This window comes from Oncorhynchus gorbuscha, linkage group LG10, assembly GCF_021184085.1.
Source record: "Oncorhynchus gorbuscha isolate QuinsamMale2020 ecotype Even-year linkage group LG10, OgorEven_v1.0, whole genome shotgun sequence".
Taxonomy (NCBI): domain Eukaryota; kingdom Metazoa; phylum Chordata; class Actinopteri; order Salmoniformes; family Salmonidae; genus Oncorhynchus; species Oncorhynchus gorbuscha.
The window spans coordinates 34,719,475-34,733,939 of NC_060182.1; the positions used below are offsets into that span (position 1 = coordinate 34,719,475).

The following is a 14,465-nucleotide window of genomic DNA, read 5'->3' on the forward strand; positions in this document are numbered from 1 at the left end:
ACGGTGGAGCTGACTGCTGGACTGGACTCTGAACTACCCACAAGGCAGTAGTTTCCTAGTTTATCCTCCAGCCTGCGTGTGAAGGAGAGAGTAAGCTGGTCACATTGTCCCAAAAAAGCTCTATATATGGGATGAGAGGGAGGAAGTTGGATTCCTCAATAGGGCATCCACCCAGTGGCTCAAGAAACCTGTGAGTACAATTTTGAATCTTCTTGATTCCTATGAGTTGTTTAAAAATGGTTGTATTGTGCTCTAAAGTCAAGCAATGGAACAAAAATGAAAGCTTAAGTGTATCAATTTCATATATTGTAAAGGAGGCCTTTTTCAGGTAGATTCTGATGATCTATTCCTCTGACAAGAATAATAGTGTTCAATATGAAGTTAAGGTTCTTGCACTCCCTTCACTTTAAAATATTATTTGTGTGAATTACTATAACACATCTGGGCTTTGTTAGCCAGGAAGATACACAGAATGTGATGGTATTGGCTCTGACATTGTCTAATTTGTTAGGCCCAATATCATGAAATTGCGTAAAAGCTAAACGCCTGTCTGATTTTTTCACTAGCAGAGATAGGAAACGAGTCGTGTAGACCGGCATTGTGCAGTAGCAAAGTTGACTTTGTAAAGGTAAAAGGAGAGACTTGAGTTCCAGGATCCGGTCGAAGTAAACGTTTAATACAGAGTTTTGGGTATAGGTGGTCATGTGAAAATGCAAAGGCTAATAGCACCAATAGCTGAGAAGCCACAACCAAGAATAGCATGGTGCAAATTATGCTTATGAGTCTCGAGAATATATAGTCATTCTGAATTACGTATAAATGCATCTTAACAGACAATGGTTGTTATGAAACGGATATAATTTCTAGTTCAACAATGAAACATTTGCCACTTTGGGAACAGCATGTGATGTTCAGCAGCTTGAGCCAGTTCACGGTTTGGAGTGTCAGTGTCACGAGTTGAATTGTGTGTCCTGTGTGATCTAGGTGGTCATCAGGCATCTGGCTGGCCAGGCTGGCCCTCACTGCCTTGTGGCATGTTGTATTTCTAGACCATGTGTTAGGGAAGTGAAAATGACTTCAGCTGGTTGACATGCGACTGTGTAGAGTAGACTGAAATACTTATCTGTTATATTGTGAGTATTGTCTCAAGGTTTCATGGGTCTCCTCAATGGTCTCATCTGTGTATTCATTTAAAATACAATACATCTGATAATCACTACTCCAGCTCAACAGTTAGGTAGATGTTCTTGACTTTGAGGTAATCAGTGTAACTAAATAACTAAACCAGTCATTTCAAAGTGTGAAGTGTGACATTTGCACCCTTGAGCAACACCCTGTGCATAAAATATAGGGCACAAACAGGCTGCCCAATTATGATGTTCTTTTATTATCTTTTGACCAATCACATCAGATATTTTCACATTAGATATTTCTCAGAGCTCATCTGATTGGTCAAAATACTAATTTGGTGAATTAAAAGATCAGAATTGGGCTACCTGTCTAAACACAGCCGAGAGCATCAGTTTAAATAGATCTGCTTATAACAGGTTGCTTCACCCTGTATGACTAAAGTGTAAAATAGCACAGTAAAAAGCTGTTTGGTTAAAAGTTAAAGATCAAATTCCAATGACAATAGGAATGCACTTTCAGTAACTAAGAACAGATTTGGTAAGCCCACAATAACAATGTGATATTTGCTCTTGGTTAATCATTATTGATGGTCCAGGCTATAGGTCAATGCCTACCAGTTGATATACCCTTTCAGAGAGATTTGGTACTACAGTACTGACATTAATACTTTTACTAGCATAATTATTGTCCTAGTCATTTGATCCTTAATCTACAGTGGGGCAAAAAAGTATTTAGTCAGCCACCAATTGTGCAAGTTCTCCCACTTAAAAATATGAGAGAGGCCTGTAATTTTCATCATAGGTACACTTCAACTATGACAGACAAAATGAGAAAAAAATCCAGAAAATCACATTGTATTGTAGGATTTTTAATGAATTTATTTGCAAATTATGGTGGAAAATAAGTATTTGGTCAATAACAAAAGTTTATTTCAATACTTTGTTATATACCCTTTGTTGGCAATGACAGAGGTCAAACGTTTTCTGTAAGTCTTCACAAGGTTATCACACACTGTTGCTGGTATTTTGGCCCATTCCTCCATGTAGATCTCCTCTAGAGCAGTGATGCTTTGGGGCTGTTGCTGGGCAACACGGACTTTCAACTCCCTCCAAATATTTTCTATGGGTTTGAGATCTGGAGACTGGCTAGGCCACTCCAGGACCTCGAAATGCATCTTACGAAGCCGCTCCTTCGTTACCCAGGAGGTGTGTTTGGGATCATTGTCATGCTGAAAGACTCCCACAGTTGATGTCTTCAAACCAAGCTGCTTACCTATTGCAGATCCAGTCTACCCAGCCTGGTGCAGGTCTACAATTTTGTTTCTGGTGTCCTTTGACAGCTCTTTGGTCTTGGCCATAGTGGAGTTTGGAGTGTGACTGTTTGTGGACAGGTGTCTTTTATACTGATAACAAGTTCAAACAGGTGCCATTAATGGTGCCATTAATACAGGTAATGAGTGGAGGACAGAGGAGCCTCTTAAAGAAGGTCTGTGAGAGCTAGAAATCTTGCTTGTTTGTAGGTGACCAAATACTTATTTTCCACCATAATTTGCAAATAAATTCATGAAAAATCCTACAATGAGATTTTCTGGATTTTTTTTCTCATTTTGTCTGTCATATTTGAAGTGTACCTATGATGAAAATTACAGGCCTCTCTCATCTTTTTAAGTGGGAGAACTTGCACAATTGGTGGCTGACTAAATACTCTTTTGCCCCACTGTAATTTTATCGTTTTAGCAGCAATGTCTTTCAGTATTACTGGTATCTCGATATTTCCTCTCTTTCTAGGCTCTGAAGGCTGGCCGGGTTGAAACTGTTCAGAGAGGTCTTCACTTCAGATCAGAAATTCCTCCAGAAGACTACCTCACCTGACCTGACTGAGACCAGCAACAATACAGCCATGTCTTTGCGGATCCATGTGCTGGCCTGCTGCTTCGGCCTGGGCTCCTGGGTGGCTGTTAATGGCCTGTGGGTGGAGCTCCCCCTCATCGTTAACACTCTCCCCGAGGGCTGGGAACTACCATCTTACCTGACCGTTATCATCCAGCTCGCCAACCTGGGGCCTCTGCTGGTCACTCTCATGCACAAGCTGTGTCCGGGCCGTCTGAAGGAGAGAGCTGCCATCTACAGTGTGTTGTCCATAGGTGTCCTGGCCTGTATACTTCTGGCGTTCTACTGGGATGAGACCACAGTGGTGGCGGCGGCATCTCGGAGCACAGCCTTCTTTATCCTCACCTTTTTCCTGGCCTTGGTGGACTGCACCTCCTCTGTCACCTTCCTGCCCTTCATGATGCAGCTACCAGCCCACTACATCCCCACCTACTTCATTGGAGAAGGCCTGAGTGGCTTTATCCCTGGTCTGGTGGCTCTCGGCCAGGGCGTCGGCATGGCCAAGTGTGTGAATGCCACTCAGTCCTCTGGTAACCTCACTGAAGAGGATATGTACATTGTCCAGACCCAGTTTCTACCGCCCAACTTCTCCACCGAGGTGTTTTTCTTCTTCCTGGCGTCCATGATGTGCATCAGCCTGGCAGCATTCTCTGCACTAAACAGGCTCCCACGTACCTTTGAACTGTCCACGGAGAACTTGGTTCCAGACACTGACACAGTGGCGTCAGTCTGCTCCGGACTAGACAACCATGGAGCAGTGACTGAAGGGGAGAACTCAAACCCAAAATGCCACAGTGAGGAATCAGGTCAGGCCAGGCCACAGCTGGCTAAATCAGGCCACTCTATTTTTCAGTTAACTTTTATCTATTTCATGGTGGTCTGGGTGAATGGGGCGACTAACGGCCTCTTGACCTCGGTGCAGACATACTCCTGTATGCCCTACGGTAACCTGGCATATCACCTGTCGGCTGCTCTGGCATCCTGTGCCAATCCAGTGGCCTGTATAGTCGCCATGTTTTTTCCTAAAAGGTAAAACCTCAGTAACTCTCTATAAATGGATTATTATGGTTGAAATAGTTTTCCACTGTTAAAGGTTGACACATTTTACAGCACGCTAAGGTAAAACAAAATATGGCATATACTAGTATATGATCAAGTAATTCAGCTTTCCATCACCATCTCTGTGGTTATCTAGAATGTCTTTACTTCAGATACAGGTACCTAACCAGTTCCTGTTCTGAGTCTCTGTTTAGGTCACTAGTGCTCCTGGGTGTACTGTGTCTCATTGGATCAGTCTTTGGAGGATACAACATGGCAATGGCCACCATGAGTCCATGTCCACTACTACAAGGCTCCGCACTAGGAGAAGCCATCATAGTGAGTAACACACCACCTGTAGAGATACTGTAGGTCTCAGTCCAGGGACACTTTCTAAGAAAGGGTTGGCTCTCTGTCAGTTCATTGATCCTTGTTATTGCAGAAAAGGAATAGTGACAAAGTTGTTGCTGTCATGTTTGGAAGATGCTATCACCTATTCTTTTCTGGAATACCAATGATCTACAATAACTATACCGAGATAACATTTACATTTTAGTAATTTAGCAGACGCTTTTATCCAGAGAGACTTATCTTAAGATAGCTAGGTGGAACAACCACATATCTCAGTTATAGTAAATCCATTTTTCCTCAATAAAGTAGCTATCAGCAAAGTCAGTGCGAGCAGGAGGGGAGTAGTCAAGTGTGAGTATTAGTTTATAAAAGGCACATGTTTTTGTTTGGGGGAGCTGATGTGGGATTATTTAAGATACTCTTTGAAGAGGTATGGTTTCAGATGTTTTCATAAAATGGGCTCTGCTGTCCTAGCTGTCCTAGCTTCAGGGGGGTAGCTGGTTCCACCTTTGGGGTGCCAGGACAGAGAAGAGCTTTGACTGGGATGAGTGGGAGCTGCCGTCCTGTAGGTGGCAGAACGTATTGCTCGGGTTTGGGTGTAGGGTTTGAGCATAGCCTGAAGTTAGGGGGGGTAATTCCTCTTGCTGCTCCGTAGGCAAATACCATAGTTTTGTAGTGGATGTGAGCTTCAACTGCAACATACCGAAACAAAACGAACTATGCAAGAGATTTTGTTGTAGAGTTAGGATTCTATTGCATTGCCAGGCAGGACTCAGGCATGTACTCTACACAGACCGGTGCGCCATAACCAATCAGAGCTGAAGTAGGGCTGTATGCAAATTGACAATTGCCATATATGGATCTGTGCCATTCCCTTTGAACGGGACTGTTTGTACAACATCAACTTAAAGTGGGTACAACCTGAGTGTTCACAGTAAATGTGTGCCGGAAGTTGCACAGAAATTTCAGCAGACCTGAAATTTGCTTAGCGATGACATTTCTTTGAGGGAACATTGCTGATAATGTTACCTTGAAACCCTCAGGTGCTGTCGTGGGTCTTCTTCACAGGGATACTGTCTTATGTCAAGGTGATGGTGGGTGTCATCTTCAGAGATGAGAGCCACAGCGCCCTGGTGTGGTGTGGAGCAGCGGCACAGACAGGCTCTCTGCTAGGCTCTGCCATCATGTTCCCACTGGTAAATGTCTACAACCTGTTTCAGTCAGGAGACTTCTGTAACACCAAGTGCCCTTTATGATGGTGACCTATTCCTAAAACACTAACATAACCACGGGTAAGTAGCTTTGTCCAAGCCAGAATGGCCCATCTCATAGAACACTCCCAGGAAAGGACACTAGTACCGGCAAGTACTTATACTAACTGGGGTGGTGTGTGAATAATGTGGGGAATGAACAATGACTGGACAAGATTAGAGATTGGACTCTGAACCTGCCTTCAAGGGCACTCTCTTCTGAGAGAGAAATCCACCTGGATCAATGGACTAAAATATAACATTTCAAAATGTTGCTCAATTAATATTTGAAAATGTTTTATAAAGTGTGATTCACAACCCACGCTCAAGGTTAGCAATGATTGTTTAAAATGCCTGCCCTAGTAAGTGGGTCAAGCACCTTTGAAATACCTCCTGTGAATAGCCTCAATCTTTTCATCTTTATTGTGTTGTAGACTTTTTTGTTGTTGTTGGACAAAATCTTTATTCATTTTAAAATGTTGTTGTTGGGGTAGGCTACATGCACAAATTCACATCATTTAATAGTTAAGCTTAGACACACCTACTCATTCATTGGTTTTTCTTTATTTTTACTATTTTCTACATTGTAGAATAATAGTGAAGATATCAAAACTATGAAATAAGAAATCCCGTAGTAACCAAAAAATGGTTAAATAAAAGTCAGATTCTTCAAAGTAGCCACCCTTTGCCTTGATGACAGCTTTGCAGACTCTTGGCGTTCTCTCAACCAGCTTCATGAGGCAGTCACCTGGAATGCATTTCAATTAGCAGGCATGCCTTGACCTTTTAAGGATTGGACCCTTTTTTTCAATTTTCTCCTAAAGTGACATACCCAAATCAAACTACCGGTAGCTCAGGACCTGAAGCAAGGATATGCAAATTTTTGATACAATTTGAAAGGAAATACTTAACGTTTGTGGAAATGTGAAATTAATGTAGGAGAATATAACACATTAGATTTAGTAAAAGATCATACAAAAAATATATATTTTATTTTTTTGTAACATCAACTTTGAAATGCAAGAGAAAGGCCATAAGGCCATAAATTCCAGCCCAGGGGCAACTTAGATAATTTCGCCACGAGATGGCAGCAGTGTATGTGCAGTTAGCTTGCAGGTGACCGGTCCACCACAAGGAGTCACTAGAGTCGTCTGTCCTCGGTTGCAACACTCACTACCTCTGGAAGCAAAGTCAGCACAAGAAGTGTTCATCGGGAGCTTCATGAAATGGGTATCCATGGCCGAGCAGCCGCACACAAGCCTAAGATCAACATGTGCAATGGCAAGCGTCAGCTGGAGTTGTGCAAAGCTTGCTGCCATAGGACTCTGGACCAGTGGGAACACGTTCTCTGGATTGATGAATCGCGCTTCACCATCTGGCAGTCTGACTGACAAATCTGGGTTTGCCGGATGCCAGGAGAACGCTACCTGCCCCAATGCATAGTGTCAACTGTAAAGTTTGGTGGAGGAGGAATAATGGTCTGGGGCTGTTTTTCATGGATCGGGCCAGGCCCCTTAGTTCCAGTGAAGGGAAATCTTAACGCTACAGCATACAATGACATTCTAGACGATTCTGTGTCCAACTTTATGGCAACAGTTTGGGGAAGCCCTTTCCAGTTTCAGCATTACAATGCCCCTGTGCACAAAGTGAGGTCCATACAGAAATGGTTTGTCAAGAAGACCTTGACTGGCCAGCACAGAGCCTTGATCTCAACCCCATCAAACACCTTTGGGATGAATTGGAACGCTGACTGCGAGACAGGCCCAATAGCCCTACATCAGTGCCCGACCACACTAATGGTCTCGTGGCTGATTGGAAGCAAGTCCCCGCAGCAATGTTCCAACATCTAGTGGAAAGCCTTCCCAGAACAGTGGAGGTTGTTAAAGGAGCAAAGGTTTACAGAGTCAAGTATATTTTTCAAGGCCTCAATTGTTCTTTGTCACGTACCATTCATTCTCACTGTTGATAATTCTAATGTTATAACTTAATAGTAATAATAGTAACTGTATCCACTGGCGAATTGGGAGAGAGTGAGGTGAATGCCATATAAGAGCCAACATCTTTCTTTCTGGCAGTGCTGCCTGACAGCAGTAATTGTCTCTGATTTATTGAGTCATTAAGTAACATAGTAGATGCAAAGCATTGAATATTTACATTCATGCACTTTGAAATGGAGTAACTTTGACCCAGAAGCATTTAACTGCAGGGCAATCACACATCCTATGAAGGAATGTGCCTACCTGATTTAGGGGACACAGTGAACAGTCGGGGCAAATTTCATCTTAAAATGTTTCATTGGTGTTAAATACAATCTGTTAACAAACTTCAATGTATAAGGTGATGGTTCGGATTATGGGATGCCAAAGTCATATTTTTCATATTCTGTTCGAGTTAAAGGGTTGTTCATATTCACTTAGATCTGTGGACCATAATCATTTGAATGGCTCGCTCAGAATATGAGCTTTCAAAAAGTTGTTTATATAGTATAGAGATCAGCCCCTTTGGGAGTCCAGGTTCAGTAGTTGGGTCTCCCAAGGGACTCTAGACCAGCATAGTTGACCTAAGTTGTACATATAGAAAAAAAGGAGTTGCCTGTAATGTGCCTTTCAAATTTTGGAGTGTTCTCAAACCATTACTGTCCTTGATAACGGCAAGGATACAGATTCCACATTTGCACTATTGGGGGGGAATGCAAAAGGCTACTCTCAAAGATCGCAAGGCGTTATAGTGAAACATTGAAGTATGGGCATGCCATTTTGATTCTCAGTTACATTGTTTTCAAATGTTGTGCCAAATAGAGATTGCTTAAGCAATAATGGCACCAAACCGTAGTTTACATTGTTTAACGGATATATTGGTTAAGACAAACACTTCCATGGCAATAGGAGACATTATATTTCTCTATATCCACAGCCAGGGGGCAGAAGAATCATGTCTAAACCAATTTAGGATGGTTGACTTTTTTCATACATGTATGATTATTTTAAACCAAGTTAAATATGTGGAATAAGCAGAATCCAGATTCACTCAAAATCAAGTCAGTTAAGTAAATAACACCTTATTAAATAAATTATTAAACAGACACAAGACTGTTTATCAGACAGATGATGTCACCTTGTATTGCTACTAGTGAACCCACTGGGTTGTTTGCTGTGTGTAAATGTTTCCCATTGCAACTTATGATGGCATCACTATACCGTCTCAGAAAAAAGTGCCTACAATTCTTTGCATTCCTCTGGCACCCCAGCAGATTCTCTGAACACAAAGTACATTTAATTACACTTTGTCCATTTAACACTGCTTGTATAACGACTTTAATATCTCTATGTTTTTGTGTGTCTGTGAAAGTTTTCAAGAGCTTTCCGTGTAAGATCATCATGTGACTTGCACTGTTGATTGTTTTTGTAAATACAATACAGATCACACAACGTCATGTGTCAATATGTTCAACGTCATGTGTTCACTCACATACAATGTGGCTTCGAGACATACTGTGGCTATCATGTATGACTGAGAATTCGATTCCTGCAGATTACAGCACCTTCTCTCAGGAGGATGCTGCTCTTCCATGGGAAGCGTGATGTCCCCATCAGCAGCTGTTGTTCCTTCAGTCTCTATCCCGCTATCCCCTTCCCCTCAGACGAGTGGAGGACCACAAATAGGTCCCCCCAGCAGCCCCAGGTCTGAGGAGAAGCCCAGGGAGGGGGTTACTAATGAAGGGAGGTCAGAGTAGAGTAGGCAGTCAGTTGGCTGTTGGCCCTGTCGCTGGTCACTTGGGAGCTTTGCTGACCCCGGCACTGAGTAAAAACAAAAACGAAAGAGGGCAATGATTATCCCCACCCTGCCTCTGGGTCAGCTGAGGATCAGGCTAAGAGCAGATGTGACTTTCTCTCTTGGAATTGAGGAAAGGAAACCGCCTTTTCCTGAAATCACTGCAGTGGTTTACTCACATTGTTGACAATGAATAAGCCTGAGCTATTTTATCATTAGTGGATTATATCATGTAAAAGAAAAATGTAAAGGTAGTTTAAGATAAAGTATTACATGAAGTTGAAGATGAATCAGAATTTCTTTTTTTATTTGATATAAAAGCTCCTTTTTTTGTTTTGGCCACTTACACAGCTTGTTACGCACAATTCACTGCATCTTGCATGCAAATGTCGTTCCGCTTTGCTTCACAACGACCATGAATATCTCAGTGCAACTAAGAGGTTTTCTGCTAGCTTCATTAGCTGAATTCCTTGATTGGCCTGGGCTTTTGTGGCGAGGCATTGACAAGGCAGCACAAAGCAGCAGCAGCAAAATAAAAAAGTGTATCATTTTCATCAGATGGCCCATCGCTTCTCCAGCTGGACAGGAGGGGCTACGGCCACCTGGATTCCCTGTCTTGGTCCTGTGAGATCCTGCAGTCTCCCCTGCCATGCGAGGACTCCACTTACTACGCCACTGAGAGGCCCATCTGGTCGGGACGACACATCCCAGTGTGGACCCCCACCCTCACACCCATAAAGAACCCCTACCCTCACACCCAAACGAACCCACACCCCACTGAACCACCACCCTACCCAGCCGCTTCCCCTCCCAGCTCCCAGCTAAATGAGCAGCGCGTCAAATTGAATAGGGAATTTACCCTCTTTAATTAACAGAATCAGAGGATGAATTCAGAGAGTTATGACACAATGAACTCTAAACCACCACTCTAAATAAATATCCTATCTGACTAGTTGCTGAATCCACAGATATGTCACCTGTGCCTGACACTGTAACTGTGATTATATGATCCCCTTTGTAAAGTTGGTAAAACAACAGTCATTTAAGAATTCACGATTAACATTAATACTCAAATTTACTAACCAGCTAAAAAGTACCATAATTAGCCTAGTAAAATTATAAAGCTGTTTTGTCAAAACGTCAACAAAATCCAGAATGTGGGGGAAATTTGCATGGGGACATTTTTGCTTGAGCAAACCCAGATGGAGACAAATGCTGGCAGCTGATATTCAGGTGAACAGCTTGTGGAAACCAATTGCTGATGCATGCAGACAATCAAGTGACAGACACACAAGGAAATATTCAGACATTAGTACTTCAATAAGTACGCCCCATCTCCTATCAATTTCTATTTAAATAATGCTATCCCATAAAATTTGATTGAACGTTACAGCCCTCTGTCATTTCCCTATATTCTCTCCCTGTAGACAGCAGTGCTCATGCCTGCTCTTCTTTTTCCATCAGCCGATATTGATGTTGGTTTAATGAAGTGCCTACCGCTCCACTCTTGGAAGGGACAAGTCTGTCAGCATATGTAAATGCTTCCTGCTTGTCAATGTGGCAGGGGGTTCTGCAGGGGTCAGCATGCACCCACCAACCCCCTCTCTGGGAACCCTTTGTTCTGGGGGCTGACTGTGCCATATGTGGGGACCAATGATAGAGATGCACAGCAGGGAGGAGGGGAAAACTTGTTACGCTGTTGTAGAGAGCTAATTACTACACTTACCTAGTTGATAGAAGAGTGCTCATGAGTGAGTAACTAAATAGACAAATGTTTCACCTATTCTTCATGGATGTCTGAAAGCATGTTTACTAAAATGTCAGTGATTTGGACTGTAGTTAAATTCTTACGGCACTTTGATGATCACTGTTTGGGAAAAGTTTTTTCTCATTTTGTAACCATAAACAGGTACAAATGGTAGATAACAGGAATATAAAGTAAAATCCTCATAGTGCTTCTTTGCATTGTACTGTGCAATTCAAAGGTAATTGACTTGTTCATGGTACCTGACTGCCAGCCCCATAACCTTGAGATGACATAGAGAAATTATTTGTGAAAATGTTGATTCCTCTGTTAGTTCCTGGGTTGAACCTCACCTGACTGGGCCTGATGTTGATGTTGACACAACTTTCATTCATTATAAATGATATCATTATATGTATAGCTTCCCTGACATGTGTCCCAAATGGCACCCTATTCCCTAAATAGTGCACTACTTTTGACCAGAGCGCTATGTGAATAGGGTGCCACTTGGGACACAAATCTCTGTTCCTAATGCTCCGAGTTATGTGATGAGGCATTGGCTGTCTGTGCTACATGAATGAGTACAGGATGAGTAGCCAGGCTAGCATTGATGCAGTGGCACAGTTGACATGCCAGGCTGTGCTCAATAAAGCAGCGGACTCTGGAGACCATGGACAGTACCAAGCAGCATACTGTACTGCAAGCAGTAATGTGGTGAGAGATCCCATAAGGGTCAAAGGACCTGTGGATTATGGTGACCGGCTTCCATTACCTAGGACCATTTGATCTTTCTGTGGACCACCTGCAGAATTAGCTAACCATTTCCCACACGGCGATGTGATGATCATGGGTTAAGATTTAGCTATATAAGCATTATGACCATTCCCTGTAAAACTAGTTTTTATATCTATGGTAATCAACAATAGAAGCATTGAGTTATTGATCGCTACTCTGATGGGTCCAGTAAGGGATGATTTGGGGCAACAATATTGGATGCCCCTTTTGGATACCCATATGATGATGGGGATTTTGACCCCCCTTTAACACTGAGAGCTCTCTCGTTGCATGGATTCCCCCCCCCCCCCTCTTCCCCTACAGCACCCTACCCCCCTTGACCAGTCTGGCACAGCTGCTGGGAGTTGCCAAGCCTGGCTGAGGCTGAGCTATAGGCCCTTTGTCTGTGGGGCCAGTCAAGTGGAAAATGGCCACTACAGAGAGACCACTTCAGAGAGCCGTCACCCTTTGAAGGGGATTGATGGCCTTTGACAGCCACAGTGTTAACATGGAGCACATAGGAACACAGCACGGCTATTATTGTGTTTACCAGTGCAGGGGGAGAAAAGAGAGGATAAAGGGGAGACCCCCTTGGTTGATATTTGCAGCCAACAGAGACAAGGGGCTTGTCTTACGGACAAGCATCACAGACAGATGACGTATGATATCTGACAGCCAGGTATAGCTGTATATCATATTTGCATAATATCTGCTGCTCCATTTAAGTCATTTACATTTAAGTCATTTAGCAGACGCTCTTATCCAGAGCGACTTACAAATTGGTGCATTCACCTTATGACATCCAGTGGGACAGTCACTTAACAATAGTGCATCTAAAACTTAGGGGGGGTGGGGTGAGAGGGATTACTTAACCTATCCTAGGTATTCCTTAAAGAGGTGGGGTTTCAGGTGTCTCCGGAAGGTGGTGATTGACTCCGCTGTCCTGGCGTCGTGAGGGAGTTTGTTCCACCATTGGGGGGCCAGGGCAGCGAACAGTTTTGACTGGGCTGAGCGGGAGCTGTACTTCCTCAGTGGTAGGGAGGCGAGCAGGCCAGAGGTGGATGAACGCAGTGCCCTTGTTTGGGTGTAGGGCCTGATCAGAGCCTGGAGGTACTGAGGTGCCGTTCCCCTCACAGCTCCGTAGGCAAGCACCATGGTCTTGTAGCGGATGCGAGCTTCAACTGGAAGCCAGTGGAGAGAACGGAGGAGCGGGGTGACGTGAGAGAACTTGGGAAGGTTGAACACCAGACGGGCTGCGGCGTTCTGGATGAGTTGAAGGGGTTTAATGGCACAGGCAGGGAGCCCAGCCAACAGCGAGTTGCAGTAATCCAGACGGGAGATGACAAGTGCCTGGATTAGGACCTGCGCCGCTTCCTGTGTGAGGCAGGGTCGTACTCTGCGGATGTTGTAGAGCATGAACCCACAGGAACGGGCCACCGCCTTGATGTTAGTTGAGAACGACAGGGTGTTGTCCAGGATCACGCCAAGGTTCTTGGCGCTCTGGGAGGAGGACACAATGGAGTTGTCAACCGTGATGGCGAGATCATGGAACGGGCAGTCCTTCCCCGGGAGGAAGAGCAGCTCCGTCTTGCCGAGGTTCAGCTTGAGGTGGTGATCCGTCATCCACACTGATATGTCTGCCAGACATGCAGAGATGCGATTCGCCACCTGGTCATCAGAAGGGGGAAAGGAGAAGATTAATTGTGTGTCGTCTGCATAGCAATGATAAGAGAGACCATGTGAGGTTATGACAGAGCCAAGTGACTTGGTGTATAGCGAGAATAGGAGAGGGCCAAGAACAGAGCCCTGGGAGACACCAGTGGTGAGAGCGCGTGGTGAGGAGACAGATTCTCGCCACGCCACCTGGTAGGAGCGACCTGTCAGGTAGGACGCAATCCAAGCGTGGGCCGCGCCGGAGATGCCCAACTCGGAGAGGGTGGAGAGGAGGATCTGATGGTTCACAGTATCGAAGGCAGCCGATAGATCTAGAAGGATGAGAGCAGAGGAGAGAGAGTTAGCTTTAGCAGTGCGGAGCGCCTCCGTGATACAGAGGAGAGCAGTCTCAGTTGAATGACTAGTCTTGAAACCTGACTGATTTGGATCAAGAAGGTCATTCAGAGAGAGATAGCGGGAGAGCTGGCCAAGGACGGCACGTTCAAGAGTTTTGGAGAGAAAAGAAAGAAGGGATACTGGTCTGTAATTGTTGACATCGGAGGGATCGAGTGTAGGTTTTTTCAGAAGGGGTGCAACTCTCGCTCTCTTGAAGACGGAAGGGACGTAGCCAACGGTCAGGGATGAGTTGATGAGCGAGGTGAGGTAAGGGAGAAGGTCTCCGGAAATGGTCTGGAGAAGAGAGGAGGGGATAGGGTCAAGCGGGCAGGTTGTTGGGCGGCCGGCCGTCACAAGACGCGAGATTTCATCTGGAGAGAGAGGGGAGAAAGAGGTCAGAGCACAGGGAAGGGCAGTGTGAGCAGAACCAGCGGTGTCGTTTGACTTAGCAAACGAGGATCGGATGTC

The 14,465-nt window shown here is 44.3% G+C and overlaps 1 protein-coding gene and 1 long non-coding RNA gene across 4 annotated transcripts in view; one reads left to right on the top strand and one right to left on the bottom strand.

The window, feature by feature from the left end:
- Positions 1-11,373, top strand: LOC124045953 (solute carrier family 52, riboflavin transporter, member 3-A-like). 3 transcript variants are annotated; one of them, XM_046365798.1, is made up of 5 exons: positions 1-190; positions 2,919-4,049; positions 4,274-4,397; positions 5,453-5,605; positions 9,989-11,370. In XM_046365798.1, exons 2-5 carry the CDS (start codon positions 3,031-3,033, stop codon positions 10,166-10,168), a joined length of 1,476 nt encoding a protein of 491 aa, XP_046221754.1. In that variant the 5' UTR covers positions 1-190; positions 2,919-3,030; the 3' UTR covers positions 10,169-11,370. The 3 variants fall into 3 exon arrangements, with proteins under 3 accessions (XP_046221754.1, XP_046221756.1, XP_046221755.1); XM_046365800.1 differs by lacking the exon at positions 5,453-5,605 and having other exon boundaries at positions 9,989-11,373; XM_046365799.1 differs by lacking the exon at positions 9,989-11,370 and having other exon boundaries at positions 5,453-7,147.
- Positions 7,210-14,465, bottom strand: part of LOC124045954 — a 22,989-nt gene continuing 15,733 nt past the window's right edge. The window contains exon 5 of the long non-coding RNA XR_006840931.1: positions 7,210-9,456. This is a non-coding gene — a long non-coding RNA (uncharacterized LOC124045954). The remainder of the gene's footprint in view (positions 9,457-14,465) is intronic.